The sequence below is a fragment of the Oncorhynchus nerka genome, linkage group LG12 (genome assembly GCF_034236695.1).
Source record: "Oncorhynchus nerka isolate Pitt River linkage group LG12, Oner_Uvic_2.0, whole genome shotgun sequence".
In the NCBI taxonomy this organism is placed as follows: domain Eukaryota; kingdom Metazoa; phylum Chordata; class Actinopteri; order Salmoniformes; family Salmonidae; genus Oncorhynchus; species Oncorhynchus nerka.
The window spans coordinates 43,174,220-43,195,226 of record NC_088407.1 but is presented as its reverse complement, the minus strand read 5'-3'; the positions used below and the strand labels follow the sequence as shown (position 1 = coordinate 43,195,226).

General features: G+C 43.8%; 1 protein-coding gene across 3 annotated transcripts in view; it reads right to left on the bottom strand.

The window, feature by feature from the left end:
- The window catches only part of rbks (ribokinase), an 80,341-nt gene that overhangs the window by 8,714 nt on the left and 50,620 nt on the right, over positions 1-21,007 (bottom strand). For all 3 annotated transcript variants that reach the window (XM_065025609.1, XM_029674927.2, XM_065025608.1), the window contains 2 exons: positions 11,187-11,278; positions 5,230-5,424 (listed from right to left, as the gene is read on the bottom strand). In XM_065025609.1, coding sequence (XP_064881681.1) covers positions 5,230-5,424; positions 11,187-11,278 — 287 coding nt within the window. The remainder of the gene's footprint in view (positions 1-5,229; positions 5,425-11,186; positions 11,279-21,007) is intronic.

Genomic DNA, 21,007 nt, shown 5'->3' with positions numbered 1-21,007 from the left:
TCCTGTAGTCCACGATCAGCTTCTTAGTCTTGCTCACATTGAGGGAGAGGTTGTTGTCCGGTCACCATACTGCCAGTTCTCTGACCTCCTCCCTATAGGCCGTCTCATCTTTGTCGGTGATCAGGACTACCACTTTTGAGTCGTCAGCAAACTTAATGATGGTGTTGGAGTCGTGTTTGGCCACACAGTCGAGGGTGAACAGGGAATACAGGAGGGGACTAAGTACACACCCCTGAGGGGCCTCAGTGTTGAGGATCAGTGTGGCAGACCTGTTGCTGCCTACTCTTACCACCAGGGGGCGGCCCATCAGGAAGTCCAGGATCCAGTTGCAGAGGGAGGTGTTTAGTCCCAGAGTCCTTAGCTTAGTGATGAGCTTCGTGGGCACTATGGTGTTGAACGCTGAGCTGTAGTCAATGAACAGCATTCTCACATAGGTGTTCCTTTTGTCCAGGTGAGAAAGGGCAGTATGGAGTGCGATTGAGATTGCATCATCTGTGGATCTGTTGGGGCGGTATGCGAATTGGAGTGGGTCTAGGGTGTCCGGGAGGATGCTGTTGATGTGAGCCATGTCCAGCCTTTCAATGCACTTCATGGCTACTGACATGAATGCCACAGGGCGGTAATCATTTAGACAGGTTACCTTCGCTTCCTTGGGCACGGGGACTATGGTGGTCTGCTCGAAACATGTAGGTATTACAGACCCGGTCAGGGAGAGGTTGAAAATGTCAGTGAAGACACTTGCTAGTTGGCCCACACATACTTTGAGAACACGTCCTGGTAATCCGTCTGGTCCAGCGGCTTTGTGAATATTGACCTGTTTAAAGGTTTTGTTCACATCGGCTACCGAGAGTGGTATCACACAGTCATCCAGAACAGCTGGTGCTCTCGTGCATGCTTCAGTGTTACTTGCCCCGAAGCAAACATAAAAGGCATTTAGCTCATCTGGTAGGCTCACGTCACTGGGCAGCTTGCGTCTGGGTTTCCCTTTGTAGACCGTAAATGTTTTCAAGCCCTGCCACATCCGACGAGCGTCATAGCCGTTGTAGTAGGATTCAATCTTAATCCTGTATTGACGCTTTGCTTGTTTGTTGGTTAGTCTGAGGGCATAGCGGGATTTCTTATAAGTGCCCGGATTAGTCTCCCACTCCTTGAAAGTGGCAGCTCTAGCCTTTAGCTCAATGCAGATGTTGACTATAATCCATGGCTTCAGGTTGGGATATGTACGTACAGTCACTGTGGGGACGACGTCGTCGATGCACTTATTGATAAAGCCGATGACCTTGGTGTACTCCTCAATGCCATTGGATGAATCCTGGAACATGTTCCAGTCTGTGCTATTAGAACAGTCCTGTAGTGTAGCATCCACGTAATTTGACCACTTCCGTATTGAGTGAGTCACTTGCTTTAGTTTTTGCTTGTAAGCAGGAATCAGGAGGATGGAATTATGGTCAGATTTGCCAAATGGAGGGCGGGGGAGAGCTTTGCATCTCTGTGTGTGGAGTAAAGATGGTCTAGGATTTGTTTTTCTCTGGTTGCACATGTGACATGCTGGTAAAAAAATTGGAAAAACTGATTTAAGTTTGCCTGCATTAAAGTCCCCGGCCACAAAGAGTGCTGCTTCTGGGTGAGCATTTTCCACTTGGCTATTGGCCTCATCGAGTTGTTTACACTATGCTTATTGACTTCTTTATTAAATAATTCCCCCCGGGGATTGAAATTATGGTTATCTCTGGGATGATAAAAAATGTCTAAGGTTCTGGGACAGTTCTGGGGCGACAGATCCCAAATTCATACAACCACTGAACATTAACGCAACAGATCAAAATGTATAGCTTAAAATATTTATAATGTTTTACTTCTTCATATTATAAGCTCAACAATACGCACATGGCTGTAGGGTACGCAGGAATGTTCCAAAATGCAATTTGCGGAAAACACCATTCTCAAAAGTGAACCGCACGCGGTGAGTGGTTTCATTTGACAGGTGAGAATATCTGTTAGAAGTTAAGAAAGAAGGGCGATCTAAAGATGCATCAACTAACATGGGTTACTTAAAGTATATGTTAATGATTGTCTTTGGCTGCTGGACAAAAAAAAAAGTTGATTTGAAAACCAATAGAACATGATACAAATGCTGGTTTCAATGGCATATTAAATGTAAACTTCACCGCTAGACACTATTTGGGATGTTTTTCAGGTCTCCCTACATAATTATGAATGATGAGAGGGTGTTTCAGACATAATTATGCACTATAGCTGTATTTATAATTTTTTTGCGCTAGCAATGACGTCACTGGTTGATTGAGCCGGCTGTCTGATATAAAAATGAATGGAGCCATGTTTTTTAGCAATTGTTTTTGTCACGCCCTGACCTTAGAGATCCTTTAAATTCTCTATTTGGTAGGTCAGGGTGTGACTAGGGTGGGATATCTATGTTTATATTTCAATCAGAGGCAGCTGTCTATCGTTGTCTCTGATTGGGGTCATACTTAAGCAGCCCTTTTTCCCACCTTGAGTTGTGGGATCTTGTCTTTGTGTGTTGCACTCCTAGCTTTACTTTCGTTGAGTTGTTTATTGTTTTTTGGTGGAACATTTCAAATTAAAGAAAATGTACGCCTACCACGCTGCACCTTGGTCTTCATTTAACGACAGACGTTACAGAAGATCCCACCACCAACGGACCAAGCAGCGTGGTCAGGACTGGACCTGGGAGGAAATCCTGGAGGGAGCAGGACCATGGACAAGGGCCGAGTATCGCCGTCCGAAGGAGGAGATAGAGGCAGCGAAAGTGGAAGGGCGACGATACGAAGAGTTAGCTCAACGAAGCAAGCACGAGAGGCAGCCCCCCCAAAATATGGGGGACACACACGGGGAGATTGGCGGAGTCAGGGTTTAGACCTGAGCCAACTCCCCGTAATTACCGTGGGGAGCGAGTGACCGGTCAAGCAGTGTGTTATCCGGTTCTGCGCACCATGCCTTCAGTGCGCATCCACAGCCCGGTGGCTCTGTGCAAGATCCTTCGCAGTTGCCGTGCTAGAGTGGGCATACAGCCAGGACGGATTGTGCCTGCTCAGCGCTCCTGGCCTCCGGTGTGTCTCTTGGGCCCAGGATATCCTGCGCCAGCTCTACGCACGGTATCCCCAGTTCACCAGCACAACCCAGTGCGGCCTGTGCCAGCTCCCCGCACTTGCCGTGCTACAGGGGGGATTTAGCCAGGACGCGTTGTGCCAGCTCTACGCTCCAGACCTCCAGCGCGACTCCGCGGCCCAGCATATCCTGCACCGGCTCTACGCACTATGCCTCCAGTGCGCCTTCATAGCCCAGTGAGTCCCGTGCCAGCTCTCCACACTCACCGAGCAAAAATGGGTATCCAGCCAGGACGCGTTGTGGCTGCTCCCCACACCAGGCTTCCAGTACGTCTCCTCAGTCCGGTGAGACCTGTTCCGGCTCCACGTACGAAGCCTCCAGTGATGATCCATGGCCCGGAGCCTGTAGTGATGATCCATGGCACGAAGCCTCCAGTGATGATCCATGGCCCGGAGCCGCCAGTGATGATCCATGGCCCGGAGCCTCCAGTGATGATCCATGGCACGAAGCCTCCAGTGATGATCCATGGCCCGGAGCCTGTATTGATGGTCTATGGCAAGGAGCCTGCAGTGACGTTCCCCAGTCCAGAGCCCCCAGCCCTTTTTCCCACCTTCAGTTGTGGGATCATGTCTTTGGTTGTTGCATGTGTTTGCACTCTTAGCTTTACGTTCGTTGAGTTGTTTATTGTTTTTGGTGGAATATTTATAATTAAAAGAAAATGTACGCCTACCACGCTGCACCTTGGTCTTCATTTAACGACGGATGTTACAGTTGTGGCCTTTGTGTTTTTCCGATTGCACGTTCCCGCTAGCAGCGTGAAGATATGGTTGTTCTTGTTTAATAGAGCCATTGAACTTTTATCAACGATATTCATATCTTCATATCTGACTCATTTTCCCTGGCTTTGTGAAGATTACAGCCTGACAGGAGCCATACTTCCTTGTTCCTACCCTCGAAGGCAGGCTTTTCAAAATGGTGGCGGTACTAGTTTACAGGATCACAGGAGCTGTTACAGTCTACTCACTGCCTACCCTAGTTGGCTAAATAATTAGCTACAATGGCTGTTCCTGATGATTCCTTTTTCCAAGAAGAGCTGGACGACAAAACCATTTAAAACATTTTTTTTGCATAAGGACATACATCCCTATTTAGTTGAGTAGTTGAGACGGGGAAAAATACAGTGCCTTGCAAAAGTATTCACCCTCCCTGGCATTTTTCCTATTTTGTTGCCTTACAACCTGGAATTAAAATTGATTTTTGGGGGGTTTGTATCATTTGAGTTACACAACATGCCTACCACTTTGAAGATGCTACATATTTTTTATTGTGAAACAAACTGTATTTCTGATTAATTTGATGTTATTTTAATGGACAAAAAAAAGCTTTTCTTTCCAAAACAAGGACATTTCTAAGTGACCATAAACTTTTGAACAGCAATGTATATATTACACAGTACCAGTCAAAAGTTTGGAAACACCTACGGTACTCATTCTCAGCTTGGGGGGGGGGAAATCGATGGAACAGCATTACCTTTCAACGTTCGACGACATGGCAACCCATTAGTCCGTTACGAAATCCTGTCTGAAAGTGCTGGCTACAAACAACAACAAAAAATGTAATATGTATTTTCTTAGCCCTTGTTCTCCCCAATTTCGTGGTATCCAATTGTTAGTTACAGTCTTGTCCCATTGCTGCAACTCCCGTACGGACTCGGGAGAGGCGAAGGTCAAGAGCCATGAGTCCTCCCAACTTTTTGTGAGAAAACTGCACATTTTAGAGTGGACTTTTATTGCACCTGTGTAATGATCATGCTGTTTAATCAGCTTCTTGATATGCCACACCTGTCAGGTGAATGGATTACTTTGGCAAAGGAGAAATGCTTACTAAAAAATTTGTGCACAACATTTTAGAGAAAAGCTTTTTGTGTATATGGAAAATGTCTGGGATCTTTTATTTCAGCTCATCAAACATGGGACCAACACTTCACATGTTGCGTTTATATTTTTGTTTCGTATAAATAAGTCACATTAAAGTTTAGCTACATTTTCTGACGCCTCCCTCATTTAACTATAGCCAATATGCCTACACTTTGACATGCAGGCTTGAGAAACTGTGATATTAAGACCCTAGGGATATTCTTACCGTGGTATCCACTGTTGTCACCGGCTTGGTGGGGACATGGTGTGATGGGGACGAGGGCTCCTGTGCCGACAGCACAACACAGCCCCGGGAGCCCAGGGTGATGATGACCGAGCTGCAGCCTCGCCTCAGCAGCTCCTCACTGGCCCGGCCAGCATCCTCTATACTCGCCACGGCCACCCCCGTCAGCAGCTCTGCCTGTGGAGACCACCAGGGAGGTGTGTTAGAAATTGTGTGGTCTGGGATTTGAGCCAGCAACCTTCAGACTACTGGCCCACCTCAAAGTGAAAATCTATGTATGTTGAGTGTGTGGGTGTGCATCGCCCAGGAGGGTGCAGCACATTGGTGAGGGGTAAGTTGAGTTCTTACAATGGAGGCACTTTGCAAAATCACTTTATAAATCCCTATTAGTTCAGTTTTACATCTATTGGGGGGGTAAGCTAATATATGGAATTGTTTAAGATCGTCATACCATGGATCATTTCAATATTTGATTTGAAATGTATAAATATTTATTAATAGTGAATCGCACAACAAAACAATAAAGAATAATCGAAACATGACATTCTGGAGTGCTCACAGGCAACAACACAAAAACAAGATCCCACAAAAACCCAGTAGGGAAATGGCTGCCTAAATATGACCCCCCCCCCCCTAAAGGTGCGGACTCCGGCCGCAAATCCTGACTCTATAGGGGAGGGTCCTGGTGGGCATCTAGTGTCGGTGGCCGTGCCCAGACTGGGCCTCGGCGCAGAGGGGGGCCCCGACCATGGAGCTGGGTTGAACGCCATGCCTGAACTGGGCACCGGCGCAGAGGAAGGCTCCGGCTATGGAGTGGGACTGGACGCCGTGCCTGGACCGGACATCGGCACAGAGGAAGGCTCCTGCCATGGAGTGGGACTGGACGCCGTGCCTGGACCGGGCACCGGCGCCGAGGAAGGCTCCGGCCTTGGAGTGGGACTGGACATCGTGCCTGGACCGGGCACCGGTGCAGAGGTATGCTCCGGTCTTGGAGCGGGACTGGACGTCGTGCCTGGACAGGGCACCAGCGCCGAGGAAGGCTCCGGCCATGGAGCTGAGTTACCCGCCGTGCCTGGACTGAGCACAGGCGCAAAGGAAGGCTCCGGCCTTGGAGTGGGACTAGACACCATGCCTGGACTGGGCTTCGGCGCAGAGAAAGGCTCCGGCCTTGGAGCTGGACTGGACGCCGTGCCTGGACTGGGCACCGGCGAAGAGGAAGGCTCCTGCCATGAAGCTGGACTGGACGCCTTGCTCATTCCTTCGATGATAAATACGAATCCGACCATCACCCCTGGTGAGACAAAACTGCGACTCGTCAGTGAAAAGCACTTTTTGCCAGTTCTGTCTGGTCCAGCGACGGTGGGTTTGTGCCCATAGGCCTCGTTGTTTCTGGTGATATCTGTTGAGGACCTGCCTTACAACACGCCTACAAGCCCTCAGCCCAGCCTCTCTCAGCCTATAGCTGACAGTCTGAGCACTGATGGAGGGATTATGCGTTCCTGGTGTAACTAGGGCAGTTGTTGTTGCCATCCTGTACCTGTACCGCAGGTGTGATGTTCGGATGTACCGATCCTGTGCAGGTGTTGTTACACGTGGTCTGCCACTGCGAGGATGATCAGCTGTCCGTCCTGTCTCCCTGTAGCGCTGTCTTAGGCGTCTCACGGTACAGACTTGCCATTTTTTGGAACGTTCACGCAGATGAGCAGGGACCCTGGGCATCTTTCTTTTGGTGTTTTTCAGAGTCAGTAGAAAGGCCTCTTTAGTATCCTAAGTTTTCATAACTGTGACCTTAATTGCCTACCGTCTGTAAGCTGTTAGTGTCTTAACAACCGTTCCACAGGTGCATGTGATAGGACGCAGCTGATATCTCTAGCTTGAATTGACATAATTTTATGGGGATTTTTCTATGTTACTTTTATGTTACAAGTGCAAATTAGAAATTAGTCTGTGAAGTTGTAATAAAATAAATTAGAACACTGTTCTTATACCAACATGATAGGTTTTATTGAAAAGCAAAACATTGCCCGTTGCGTCTTCATCCCTGCTATTAATCATAAATGAATATAATTTAAAAGAAAGGAAAAAACATTTAGCCTAGAATAACAAGTCGCCTAAAAAGTAATAAAACACAACTTATATTAGTATAATGACCTGTACTATACGCTACTTCTATGAAAATGTGAATGAATTAATAAATAACAAAACACTGCTGTTTTCAAATACAATCTAGGCCTCTTTAATTTATCCTAGGCATGAACATTTTAATTAGGCCTAATAAATAACAAAACATGGCTGTCTACGAACCCCAGGGCCGGGATCCAGCTTTTGTCAAATTAACAACAGATTTGACTTTTCGTAACGGATTAGGAGAACTTACGCAGCAGGTTAGAATAATTAACGTACAGGTTAGGAGAAGTTAGTTAAGGTTAGGAAAAGGGTTAGTTAAAAAGAAGGCTGGATCCCTTCTAGCCATGACCGGGCCGCCCCGCCCCACTCCTGCTGTGATTCAGCGGTGGAAAGAGGAAACTCGAGGCGGCCACAAAATGAAGAAATTATAAAACTGACGTTGGACAATGAAATTCGATACGTAAATAATTGAAATTTGTTAAGTCTGGTTCCTTGAGAGATTGCTTATTTTAAGATGCTCCTGTGAAACGGGGGCGGCAGGGTAGCCTAGTGGTTAGAGCGTTGGACTAGTAACCGGGAGGTTGGACGTTCAAACCCCCCAGCTGACAAGGTACAAGGTACAAATCTGTCGTTCTGCCCCTGAACAGGCAGTTAAACCCACTGAGCGTTGGACTAGTAACCGGGAGGTTGCAAGTTCAAACCCCCCAGCTGACCACGGTACAAGGTACAAATCTGTCGTTCTGCCCCTGAACAGGCAGTTAAACCCACTGTTCCTAGGCCGTCATTGAAAATAAGAATTTGTTCTTAACTGACTTGCCTAGTTAAATAAAGGTAAAAAAATAAACGAGGCCCGCACCATGCATTTATGAAAGCACTTGTTTCAAAAGCTCAAATTATAAACTTTTTACAGTTATACCGAATGTTGTTTATTGTAATTTGAATTTTCTTGGGGTTGACTTGTCATGTGTAATATGTGGCTTGTTGATAACAACTCTGTTTCCTACTACAGTGGCAAGAAAAAGTATGTGAACCCTTTGGAATTACCTGGATTTCTGCATCTATCTCACAACAATAGACAAACATAGTGTGCTTAAACTAATAACACACAAATTATTGTATTTTTCTTGTCTATATTGGATACATAATTTAAACATTAACAGTGTAGGTTGGAAAAAGTATGTGAACCCCTAGGCTAATGACTTCTCCAAAAGCTAGTTGGAGTCAGGAGTCAACTAACCTGCAGTCCAATCAATGAGACGAGATTGGAGATTTTGGTTAGAGCTACCTTGCCCTATAAAAAAATCGCGCAAAATTTGAGTCTGCTATTCACAAGAAGCATTACCTGATATGAACCATGACTCGGACAAAATAGATCACAGAAGATCTAAAATTAAGAATGGTTGACTTGCATAAAGCTGGAAAGGGTTACAAAAGTACCTCTAAAAGCCTTGATATTCATCAGTCCGAATATTGCTGAAACTGAAACGGTTTTGTAAAGAGGAATGGTCCAAAATTCCTTCTGACCATTGTGCAGGTCTGATCCGCAACTACGGAAAACGTTTGGTTGAGGCGATTGCTGCCAAAGGAGGGTCAACCAGTTATTAAATCCAAGGGCTCACATACTTTTCCCCCCTGCACTGTGAATGTTTTCACGGTGTGTTCAATAAAGACATGAAAACGTATAATTGTTTGTGTTATTAGTTTAAGCAGACTGTGTTTGTCTATTGTTGTGACTTAGATGACCAGATCAAATGTTATGACCAATTTATGCAGAAATCCAGGTATTTCCAAAGGGTTCACATACTTTTTCTTGCCACTGTATATGCAGTTTGCTGCCTAGTGATTGCAACATTGTAACTCTGACGTGAAAACTTGTCAACAATGTTTTGTTTCCAAGTGCTACTGAATAAGCTCAACGGAAATACATAAATTGCACATGATACACATCATTATTCTAGTCTAGTCTATCAATCCATTCCAAATCTTTATACTATACAGGACACAGGGGCGACAGAAGAATCGCTAGGACTGGGCCTGAAGAACACAATAAGGTGCGGCACACCGTAGCCTGTTCAAAGTGAGTCGCTGCTGTTGGGAAGTAAAAAAGCTACTCCTTGGAGTAGCTTGCAATGCGGATCAACCTTGTTACTTTTGTCCTCAAGAAGGCTCGATCTTGGGGCCGTCTTTACTCTGTTTTTGAGAACGAATCCCCTTTTGGCGGGAACACTGGAAACAGGGATAATCAACACAATCATCACCAATTTTGCCCAGTACACTTAGCTAAAGTCTCTTATGAGTTGGAGCACATCAACTGGTATTTCCATCAATGAATAAAAAGCATTAATTTGCAATGGATTTGTTTTCTTCTCTTGGACAATTTTCCGGAAACAATTGTATTTATGGGCTTTTCAATTTTGAAAACAAAGCTTGTCAAAAAAAGTGCTCTCTTGGCACAACTTGTCCTGGGAATGGGGTTAATTGAGCATAGGGACCGGGTAAGAATAGGGACGCATTTGTGTATAGTTTCCTAGAAACAAGCGGTGGCTCAACAAACCCTTTGGCGCGACTTACCCGACTCTCCCCTACCCATCCAGCAACTCTATTACTGGTGTTATCTTTCTATTATTCTATCTCTGCATTGTTTAAAATAATTAAAAGGGGCCCGTAAGTAACCATTTCACTGTTAGTCTACACCTGTTGTTTACCAAGCATGTGTCTAATACAATTTGATTTATATAGCAGCTAGTCAGTGTGAGGTCCATAATGGAGTCCCATCACTATAAACACGTCAACATTCTATGTGAGCTGTGGATCAAATAGTGCCTGCACTTTGACATCCTTCAGCCCCCCTCTAGGTTCTGCATGGCACTGGGAGACTACACACACAAAAAGGTACGGGTTTAAGATGAGGAGTGGGTGTCCATCTTGTCTGTCAACCCTCCACACCTGCCCAGACAATGATCTCAGCTAGCTCACTTTTCTGTGGGGGGTCAGGACACCAAACACAAACGGAGGCTTTCAATTCATCCTCTATAAAGCTTCCAAGCCAACAATACCTTGACAGTTGAAAAATAAACTACCCACAGTATATTATCGGTGCTCATAGTCCCTGGTACCACCCTGTTCTGGTCAGCTACCAAAAAAGAAAAAGAGCTGTCTGTCTTACTCATCGGAGAAGCCCAGAGGATCCGTGTGTTTGGGTGCATTTGCGTGCTGAAATATGAGCAGTGGTGAGAGGGTGAAAGCAATGAGTGTGTGTGTGTGTTACACTCAAACTTACAAGAGAAAAAGACAGATGGTCGGCTCAATCTTCAACTCTCGCTTTCAAGTCCCCACCTGGAAAGCCCCCCTGCCCCCGACCACATCAAAGTCTCTAAGAGACATTTCTGGGCAAACTCACCTCTGTGTTACCCCAGGAATGAATCTGGCTCACTCTTTTAACACATCTGCCCTGTTGTTGTTTCTGACTATGTTTCCCATCAATCCCAATCCCCATCTGTCATCTCTGACAGTGGAGTTGTGAGGCTAAGGTGGATCCATAACACCCTTTACCGTAAATGGAGGGAGGGAGGGAATAATATTTTCTATTCAAGCCAGAAGGGGTTACTTACTTCTGAGGCAGCTGCTATGCTATTGATGTACAGGGCCGTAACCCTGAGAATACAATCAAATGGTTGTGAAAGAGGGAAGTAAGGGGGGCTAGGCTTGTTTTTTAACTGCAGGCTTCAGTGTTTGCTACAGCGCCTCAGGCACATAGGTGCTGAAATATATTAGGTGTGTGTGTGTTGCTTCATATTGTCTATCTTTCTCACCTCTGATTCGTTACAGCAGAACACATCGGATGCTCTATAGAATTCAGGATCCAGGTCTGGAATGGCCGGCGCTGGGTTGAAAATGGTCTTCACTGTAAGACATAGGAAACTATCTAAAGTGACCACACTTAATTGGTAAAGTACATATCAGGTAAATGCTACCAGAGAGCAATCTACTCCACTACAGAGTGCTGGAACAACTGAACAATTTCATTGACTGAGTGAGATGAAATGGGATGAGAGAAAGCTAGTGCTTATGGAAATATGTTGGTAGAGAAAAAGGTTACCACACACACGACAAAATCAGAATGACATAATTTGGTCATTGGAAACTGATTTCCTGGTTGTAAAGACTTCAGATAACAAGATTACAACCTGGTAAAGACTTATTTTGATGACTTTTGGGAAATATATTTTGTCTGTTATCTAGTCAGAGAACCAGTATGTATTTTTTCTGTTTGCTAAAAAGACAACAAAAAAAACTCCCTTTTACAATCAGTCTACAAAGCATTTCCTGCAGGGAAATTTCCTAACCTGTGACAATCAGTGTCATCTGCGTGTAGCATACTAAATAGTAAGTATATATATATACATATATATATATATATACACACACATTCAGATATAGACTGAGTGTACCAAACACCTGCTCTATCCCATGACATAAACTGACCAAGTGGACAGACACTCTCCTTTAAATGCTCTGATACAGAGCAGAATTCATGGTTCCTTCAATGATGGCAAGTCGTCCAGGTCGTGAGGCAGCAAAGAATCCCCAAACCATCACACTACCGCAAACATGCTTGACCATTGGTATGAGGTTCTTACTGTGGAATGCAGTGTTTGGTTTCTCCCAGAAACAACAGGACACACGTTGTCCAAAAATATAACTCAAGTTTAACAAAAAAGCACATAGAAGCACCTGGATGATCATCAAGACCCCTGAAAGAATCTCTATGGACAGATGATTCAAAATGTTACCTTTTTGGACAACACGGGTCCTGTTATGTCTGGGAGAAACCAAACACTGCATTCCATCTGTGAGATGAGGCTGAAGTGCAGCTGGATCATGCAGCAAAACAATGATACAAAACACACCAGCAAGTCTACATCAGAATGCTGAAAAGCAACACATTTAAAGCTTTGGAATAACCTAAACCTGACTGAGATGTTGTGGTAGGACCTGAAATGAGCTGTAAATGCTCGAAACCCCACAAATGGATATGAGAGACTGATCAGCAATTACGGGAATAATTTGGGTATAGTCATTGCAGCTAGAAGGCGGCACGACCAGTTATTGCGTGTTGAATTAAAACAAATATTTAACTCTTATTTAACTAGGCAAGTCAGTTAAGAACAAATGCTTATTTAAAATGACGGCCTATCCCGGCCAAACCCGGATGACGCTGGGCCAATTGTGTGCCGCCCTATGGGACTCCCAATGACGGCCGGATGTGATACAGCCTGGATTTGAACCAGGGATATCTCTTGCACTGAGATGCAGTGCCTTTAGACCACTGCACCACTCGGGAGCCTAAAGGGGGCAATTAATTTTTCACACAGGGGCATTGGGTTTTGCATAACTTTGTTTATTAAATACAGGACAAAAGTATAAATATGTTGTGCCATTTATTCACTCCGGTTCCCTTTATCTAGTATTAGGTTGAAGATCTGATAACATTCAGTGTCTAAAATATGCAAAAATAGAGAAAATCAGAAAGGTGGCATAAAATGTTCATGGCACTGTATGTGTTGTATCTCTCCGTACACAGTGAATATTTATGAAGCTTAACCCTGCATGTTTTTATCCAACATCATGCTATTTTGTGTATGTACGGATGAGCTCTATGAAAAGTATGTGTGTATGGATGTACATACAGTTGAAGTCGGAAGTTTACATACACCTTAGCCAAATACATTTAAACTCAGTTTTTCCAATTCCTGACATTTAATCCTAGTAAAAATTCCTTGTCTTAGGTCAGTTAGGATCACCACTTTATTTTAAGAATGTGACATGTCAGAATAATAATAGAGAGAATGATTTATTTCAGCTTTTATTTATTTCATCACATTCCCAGTGGGTCAGAAGTTTACATAGACTCAATTAGTATTTGGTAGCATTGCCTTTAAATGTTTTAACTTGGGTCAAACGTTTCAGGTAGCCTTCCACAAGCTTCACACAATAAGTTGGGTGAATTTTGGCCCATTTCTCCTGACAGAGCTGGTGTAACTGAGTCAGGTTTGTAGGCCTCCTTGCTCGCACACGCCTTTTCAGTTCTGCCCACACATTTTCTATGGGATTGAGGTCAGGGCTTTGTGATGGCCACTCCAATACCTTGACATTGTTGTCCTTAAGCCATTTTGCCACAACTTTGGAAGTATGCTTGGGGTCATTGTCCATTTGGAAGACCCATTTGCGACCAAGCTTTAACTTGACTGATGTCTTGAGATGTTGCTTCAATATATCTACATCATTTTCCTACCTCAGGATGCCATCTATTTTGTGAAGTGCACTAGTCCCTCCTGCAGCAAAGCACCCCCACAACATGATGCTGCCCGTGCTTCCCAGTTGGGATGGTGTTCTTCGGCTTGCAAGCCTCCCCCTTTTCTTACAAACATAACGATGGTCATTATGGCCAAACAGTTCTATTTTTGTTTCATCAGACCAGAGGACATTTCTCCAAAAAGTACGATCTTTGTCCCCATGTGCAGTTGCAAACCGTCTGTCTTTTTTATGGTGGTCTTGGAGCAGTGGCTTCTTCCTTGCTGAGCGGCCTTTCAGGTTATGTCGATATAGGACTTGTTTTACTGTGGAGATAGATACTTTTGTACCTGTTTCCTCCAGCATCTTCACAAGGTCCTTTGCTGTTGTTCTGTTGTTCTGACAGCTGCGTGGTCCCATGGTGTTTATACTTTCATACTATTGTTTGTACAGATGAACGTGGTACCTTCAGGCATTTGGAAATTGCTCCCAAGGATGATCCAGACTTGTAGAGGTCTACAATTATTGTTTTAGGTTCTTGGCTGATTTATTTTGATTTTCCCATGATGTCAAGCAAAGAGGCACAGTGTTTGAACGTAGGCCTTGAAATACATCCACAGGTACACCTCCAATTGACTCAAATTATGTCAATTAGCCAATCAGAAGCTTCTAAAGCCATGACATAATTTTCTGAAATGTTACAAGCTGTTTAAAGGCACAGTCAACTTAGTGTATGTAAACCTCTGACCCACTGGAATTGTGATACAGTGAATTATAAGTGAAATAATCTGTCTGTAAACAATTGTTGGAAAAATTACTTGTGTCATGCACAAAGTAGATGTCTTAACCGACATACCAAAACTATAGTTTGTTTTCAAGAAATTTGTGGAGTGGTTGAAAAACGAGTTTCAATGACTCCAACCTAAATGAATGTAAACTTCCGACTTCAACTGTATGTGACTGATTTTACCTCAGATTTGATTTAAGCTAAAGCCATTGTGTATTCCTGCATCTGTGAAATAAAACCCTGTTTTGTGTGTGTGTGTGTGTGTGATTGTGTGGGCGTGTGTAAGTGAGCAGCTGCGTGGGTATGCGCAGGGCTTTAGCCACCTGGCGCTCTGAGGTGGATGCTAGGGCCTCTTTCGAGTAAAAGTGGAAACAGTGCGTCACACACGCGCGTACACACACGCAGACAACACGTCAAACTCAGCTTACACAACCTCTGTTTCGATGATACAGATCACACCTTCCTTCCACTTTCCAAGAGGGAAAAGAGGTTTCTGATATGATACAATTTCAAATAAACCCCTCTCTTTCCTCTCGCTCTCTCAATATCTGCCCCCTCTTCACTTTCACAGCTAGTTTCAATTGACCCTCATCCCTCTCTCTGTACACTCTCTCAGCTCACTTTTTCTTCATTCTCTCCGCCAGTCTTTATCTCCCCTCTCTCTTTATTGTATCTCCTCTTTCTAGACATCATCTCTCTCTGAATCTCTCTCTCAAATACTGTACCCTGGCTCCTTGTTCTCTATTCCTCCCACTCTCTCATGTCACTCTTCCTTCGTCTATCTCTCTCTCTCTTTCTGTTTCTGTGTATCTAATGCAGTGTAAACTAAAGAGGCGCAGCCAGTTGAGGTGTAAGGACAGCGCTATCACCCACTTCCTCTTACCCCCATCCGGTCTTGAGGCCCATCTGCCATCTGTGGTGACACCACATGTCCGTGTATGTTTACATCGACCACGTGACCAGGAAGGATGGTTCAACCCCAGTCCAGAGATATGCTGGTGAATAAGCTACAGTGCAGGAAACTGCACATACAAACATGTGGCCACTGCACTTGCCAGTAAAGCAGCGTTGAGGTCAATTCTATTTTAATTCACACAAATCAAGGTCACTATAGTAACAAATACTGGTATTAATGGACCTAGACAAATCAAATCAGGAGGTAAAATGAAATTCCAATTCCAATATTGTGTATGGAAGAGCTAATAGGAAAATTGGCATTGACATTTCACTTCCCGAATTGACCGAATTCAATTAACTTTGTGAATTGAACCCTGAAGTGCAGTCCAGTGCTAACGTCACAGTCTGTCATAACCATAATAACACAATGACTCGACCCAAAGCTATATGCAACTGCCAGACATAGGTGTTAAAATATTCAGACATTAGCTAATAGTCATCAGTCAGCTCACTACCATTTTTCCCTCCAGGTGTTGTGGGGAACAGCTGTAGTAGATGTGCAGTACTGTAGAGCGAGAGTAGGTTAGAGCCACATCTGTTATGGCAGATGTGGTAACATCTGAGTCATGTCTGGAGGTGTTGTGAGTCTCGGGGTGCGTTCCAAATGGCCTATTACCTATCGGTCTTGGTCAAAAGTAGTGCACTATATAGGGAATAGGATCCCAACGTCTTTTGGTTCGTCAGGTCGGCTGAGCTGCTTGCATTTATAATTGCCATCCTCCGATATACTTGCGTGTGTTTATGTACGCATGCATGCGCCCACGCACGCACACACACACACACACACCATAGTTTTTCTCTTGAGGACTATCCGGATGAGAGACAGAAATGTAGGGAGGGAGAAAGTGATCGAGAAAGAAAAAGAAAGGCAGGGGTTTAGAAGAGGCAGAAGGAGAAAAGTAAAGAGAGGAGGAGGCTGAAAGAGAGAAATAACAAGTAGGTGAGATAGAAAGTAAGAGAGAGAGATATATGGAAAAGGTCAGGAGAGGGTGAGGCAGGCAGTCTCACACACACACACACACACACACACACACACACACACACACACACAGATGGATGAGTCACCGGAGAGCGTTTGGAGAGTGTTTAAGAGGCTCTAATTGCATCTGGTGAGAAAATATAAAAGCTACGTCTTGAACAGAGAGCAAAAAGAAAGAGGGACAGAAAATGGAGAAAGTGAGAGAGAAAGAGAGACGGAGCGAGAGAGAGAGAAAGAGGGCTTTGGATGGATGCATTACCACTTACAGGTTCAAATAATTACCCTCTCCTTGCTTACGAGGTAGAGTGAAAGGATAGAAAGAAAGATGGAGAATAAACAACATGTTCCTTAGTTGGGAAGAATGATACACAGTCTAAAAAATAAATCAATAATTCAGTGTATGAAAAAACATGTAAAGTGTTGGTGCCATGTTTCATAAAAGATCCCAGAAATGTTCCATATGCACAAAAAAGCTTATTTCTCTCAAATTTGTGCACACATTTGTTTATATCCCTGTTAGTGATCATTTCTCCTTTGCCAAGATAATCTATCCACCTGACAGATGTGGCATTTCAAGAAGCTGATTAAACAGCATGATCATTACACAGGTGCACCTTGTGCTGGTGACAATAAAAGGCCACTCTAATATGTGAGGGACCGGCTCGATTCGGTCTTATGTATCAACATAATTTTTTACATTGGATAAAAGTAGAGACTGAAACTGTGCTGCTGGCAACAATTTAACGTTCACTGACACTGGCCATATTCAACGGGTGTTGAGCGTTTGTAAATTCGTTAGTTATTCTGTGCTCTGGCACACTCAGACAAGAGTGCTCTGAAATCGGAGTAGATAGCCAGAGCGAATAATCCTATCAACAACATCATGAACATTCTATTGAAATGGTCACTTGCATAGTGGAGTCTTTTGTTTAGACATGTAGCTGAGTGCTCTGAAATCGGAGTAGATAGCCAGAGCGCTAGCTAAAAAGTACACTTACCAGCATTTAGCACGTCTATCAACAGATGTGCGTTCAGTGACATCATGAACATTCTATTTTCAGGTGTCTCCCGGAATGGTCACTTGCATAGTGGAGTCTTTTGTTTAGACATGTAGCTAGCTAGCTAGCAAAACAATGAACCATAATCCCAACTCATAACGTTACTACCCTGCATAAATATGCAGGTGGCTAACCAACCAGGTTCAATGTTAGCTAGCTAGCTAACATTAGGCTATAATTAGCCATGTAAATGGCTCTGACATATGAATAATATTACTAAAGTACACAGATCATACACATAATGTTAGCTAGTGAGCAAGCCAGCTAACGTTAGCCAGCTAGCTAAAAGTACACTAACTTGAAATTAAAATTACTTTGACAAAATTAGAAACGTGTAATATCTGAAAATGCGGCTAGCTAGACTCTTACCCGTATACATGGATGAACGCTTCTCCCTCTCTGTCATGGATGCCATGGTTGCCCTTAGCTTGAAGATGTAATCCGGAGACAGGTGTTTTATACCAAAGCCTGCATATTTGCAATCAAACGGCAGAATTTTCTCCATCTCCTTAGCTATCATACTCTAATTCCACTGGGCCTTCCACTGATTTCAAAACATGGTCCTCCAGAAGTGGAGAGCAACACTTTTGCAGTTCTACTACATCACATCTTTCAAAAAAGCCACATACTGACCAACTCATGTTATAGACAGAAGTGTGCTCCACAGCAGACCAATCCAAACTCATCTCTCGGCATATCCAGCCCATCCATTATCTCAGACAATCGTGGCTAGCGGGAACGTTCCTGTCTTTGTCCGTGGCTAAACCAACTAGGCTCGTAATTTAACAATTTTATTCGTATTTACAGATGCCGTACAAGTTTGTTATTAAGGCACATGAAAGTTCACATGTTCCACAAGGCATTTCTGCCAAAAAACGCGTTTTGATTTTAAAACAAAGTTCACGTTCAAATGACTCTCCTGTGAAGTAGTGACACGCGACATACGCCTAGTTTCCTTAAACAAGTCACAAATGTGCAGTTTTGTCACACAACAGAATGCTACAGATAAGGGAGCATGCACTTGACATGCTGACTGCAGGAATGTTCGCCAGAGCCGTTGCCAGAGAATTTAACTTCTCTACCATAATCCACATCCAGCTTCTTCACCTGCGGGATCGTTTGAGCATTTCTGTCTGTAATAAAGCCCTTTTGTGGGGGAAAACTTATTCTGATTGGCTGGGCCTGCCTCCCATGCCCTCCCAGGCCCACCCATGCCCAGTCATGTTAAATCCATAGATTAGGGCCTAATTTATTTATTTCAATTGACTGATTTCCTTATTTGAGCATTAATGTTGAAATTGTTGCATGTTTATAGTTTTGTTCAGTATATATACAGTAAATATACATATTTACCATATAATGTATGATAACAAATATCTTAAAAAACATTATTTCAGTGACTATGTGACGCAACACCAAGTGTACAGCATGAAAAAGCAACAGTACAGTACCTCAACCCTGGAGAGTTATTTCTAAGAATCTGTTTCTCTTTCATCCTTAAGGAAAACCTCCCAAGGAGTCATTTGCGTAGGCCGGGCAGCAGCGAGCTCCGTCACCTGACGATCCAATCGCGTCATTAGCCCCCGGGCCAAACCATTGACACCGCACCCCTTCCGGGGGCTGACATTCACGTAATCTGCTTGTGCTGCTATCACATCAAATTGTCTCTTATCTCTCCACGCAGTGATGCCTATTAGCGCCTTGGCAGAGGGAGTTGATAATCCATGCCAGGGTATATGATATCAGAGGTGGTACGTCAGAGATGGCGCGCGATGCCATCTGGGTTGCCCAGATTGCCCATCTGTGGGCAATGAGGTGGGCGAGAGCCCATTATGACATGCTTTGGAAGTGGATGGTGGTAACTAATAAAAGGGCCCCGACACCAGAGCCGGATGTCCCCGTATGTCTCAACTCCACAGATGTGAGACACCGATGCGGTCCAATAATAGACTGGGGTGCTAATGATGATAGAGCTCCGTGGTCTAGTTATTCCCATTGGAGGTGTGGTGCTTTATTTACCTGGAGCTGCCATTCTTTTGGGTGGGGAAGTTTATTAATGAAGTGGTATACTGTACCTTGACAAACACACACGTCACATGCATGCACACACCCAGCTTGCGAAACACACACTCACAGATAAAGACTGATACAGACTCAGCGAGGTAACGTACCCCTTTTACATTTTGAGGGCGATAATATATTGCAGGGAAATCAGTGGCAGCTGCATTTACCGAGGACCACTTCTCAGTTTATGAACACCGACTTGGCAAAACTATAGTTTGTTAACAAGAAATTTGTGGAGTGGTTGGAAAATTAGTTTTAATGACTTCAACCTAAGTGTATGTAAACTTCCGACTTCAACTGTATATTGTATGCACAAAACATTTGGGAAATAATATTATTTCAAACTAATACAATTGCTCAGAGAAAGAGATTTTGTTTAACAAGTAATAAAAAAATAATTTAAAAAGGTAGGGGTCAAAATTATTGACACCCCTGTTTTCAATACCTCACATTCAGAGGATAATGGCACAGAACCTTTTTCTAAAATATTTTATGAGTTGGAAGGATCTACAGAATCCTTCCAAATCCTTGGTATTCTTCATCTGTGCTTATGGACCACAGGTTTTCAATGGGTTTCAATTCTGGAGACAGATGGCTGTTGCAAAATGTTGATTTTGTGGCCAATTAACCATTTCTTTGTGTATTTTCATGTATGCTTGGGGTTATCTTGCTGGAAGATCCATTTGTGGACAGGTTTTTGGCTAAAAATATCCTAGTACTGGGTAAAGTGTATGACGCCGTTGACCTTAACAAGGACGCCAGGACCAGTGAAAGCAAAATAGCCACTTTAACATCAAAGATCAACCATCATATTTTACAGTAGGTATGGGGTTCTTTTCTGCTCATGCATTCTCATTTTGATGCCAAACCAACCACTGGTGCATGACCAAAGAGTTCTATTTACATGTCAACCAACAAAGGGCTGCCGTTTTAAGGGCTCATAACCAACTGTGCCATTTTGAGTCCGACACGAACTGCTTTGTCGAGACAAGGTCCAAATCCCGTCATCAGCATGAAGAAAAGATGGAGAAAAAAGGTGAGGAGGGCGGGGTGTCTTGTAAGAATTTGACCACGAGTAGGTAAACTCCTACTACCCTCGGTATTATTGGCTGAACAACAACACGAATAATATAGAACTGGCTGGCTTCTCCGTGCAGGACAGGGTAGCTACGTAAATAACTGTGGTGCGAGATGTCTAATATTAAAGAAGTCTCAAGGTATTGCTCACCTGAGGCAGAATACCTCATGATAAGCTGTAGACCACACTATCTACCAAGAGAGTTCTCATCTATATTATTCGTAGCAGTCTATTTACCACCACAAACTGATGCTGGCACTAAGACCACACACAATGAGATGTATAAGGCCATAAGCAAACAAGAAAATGCTTATTCAGAAACAGCACTCTTAGTGGCCGGGGATTTTAATACAGGAAAACTTAAATTAATTTTACCTAATTTCTACCAGCATGTCACAACTGCAACCAGAGGGGAA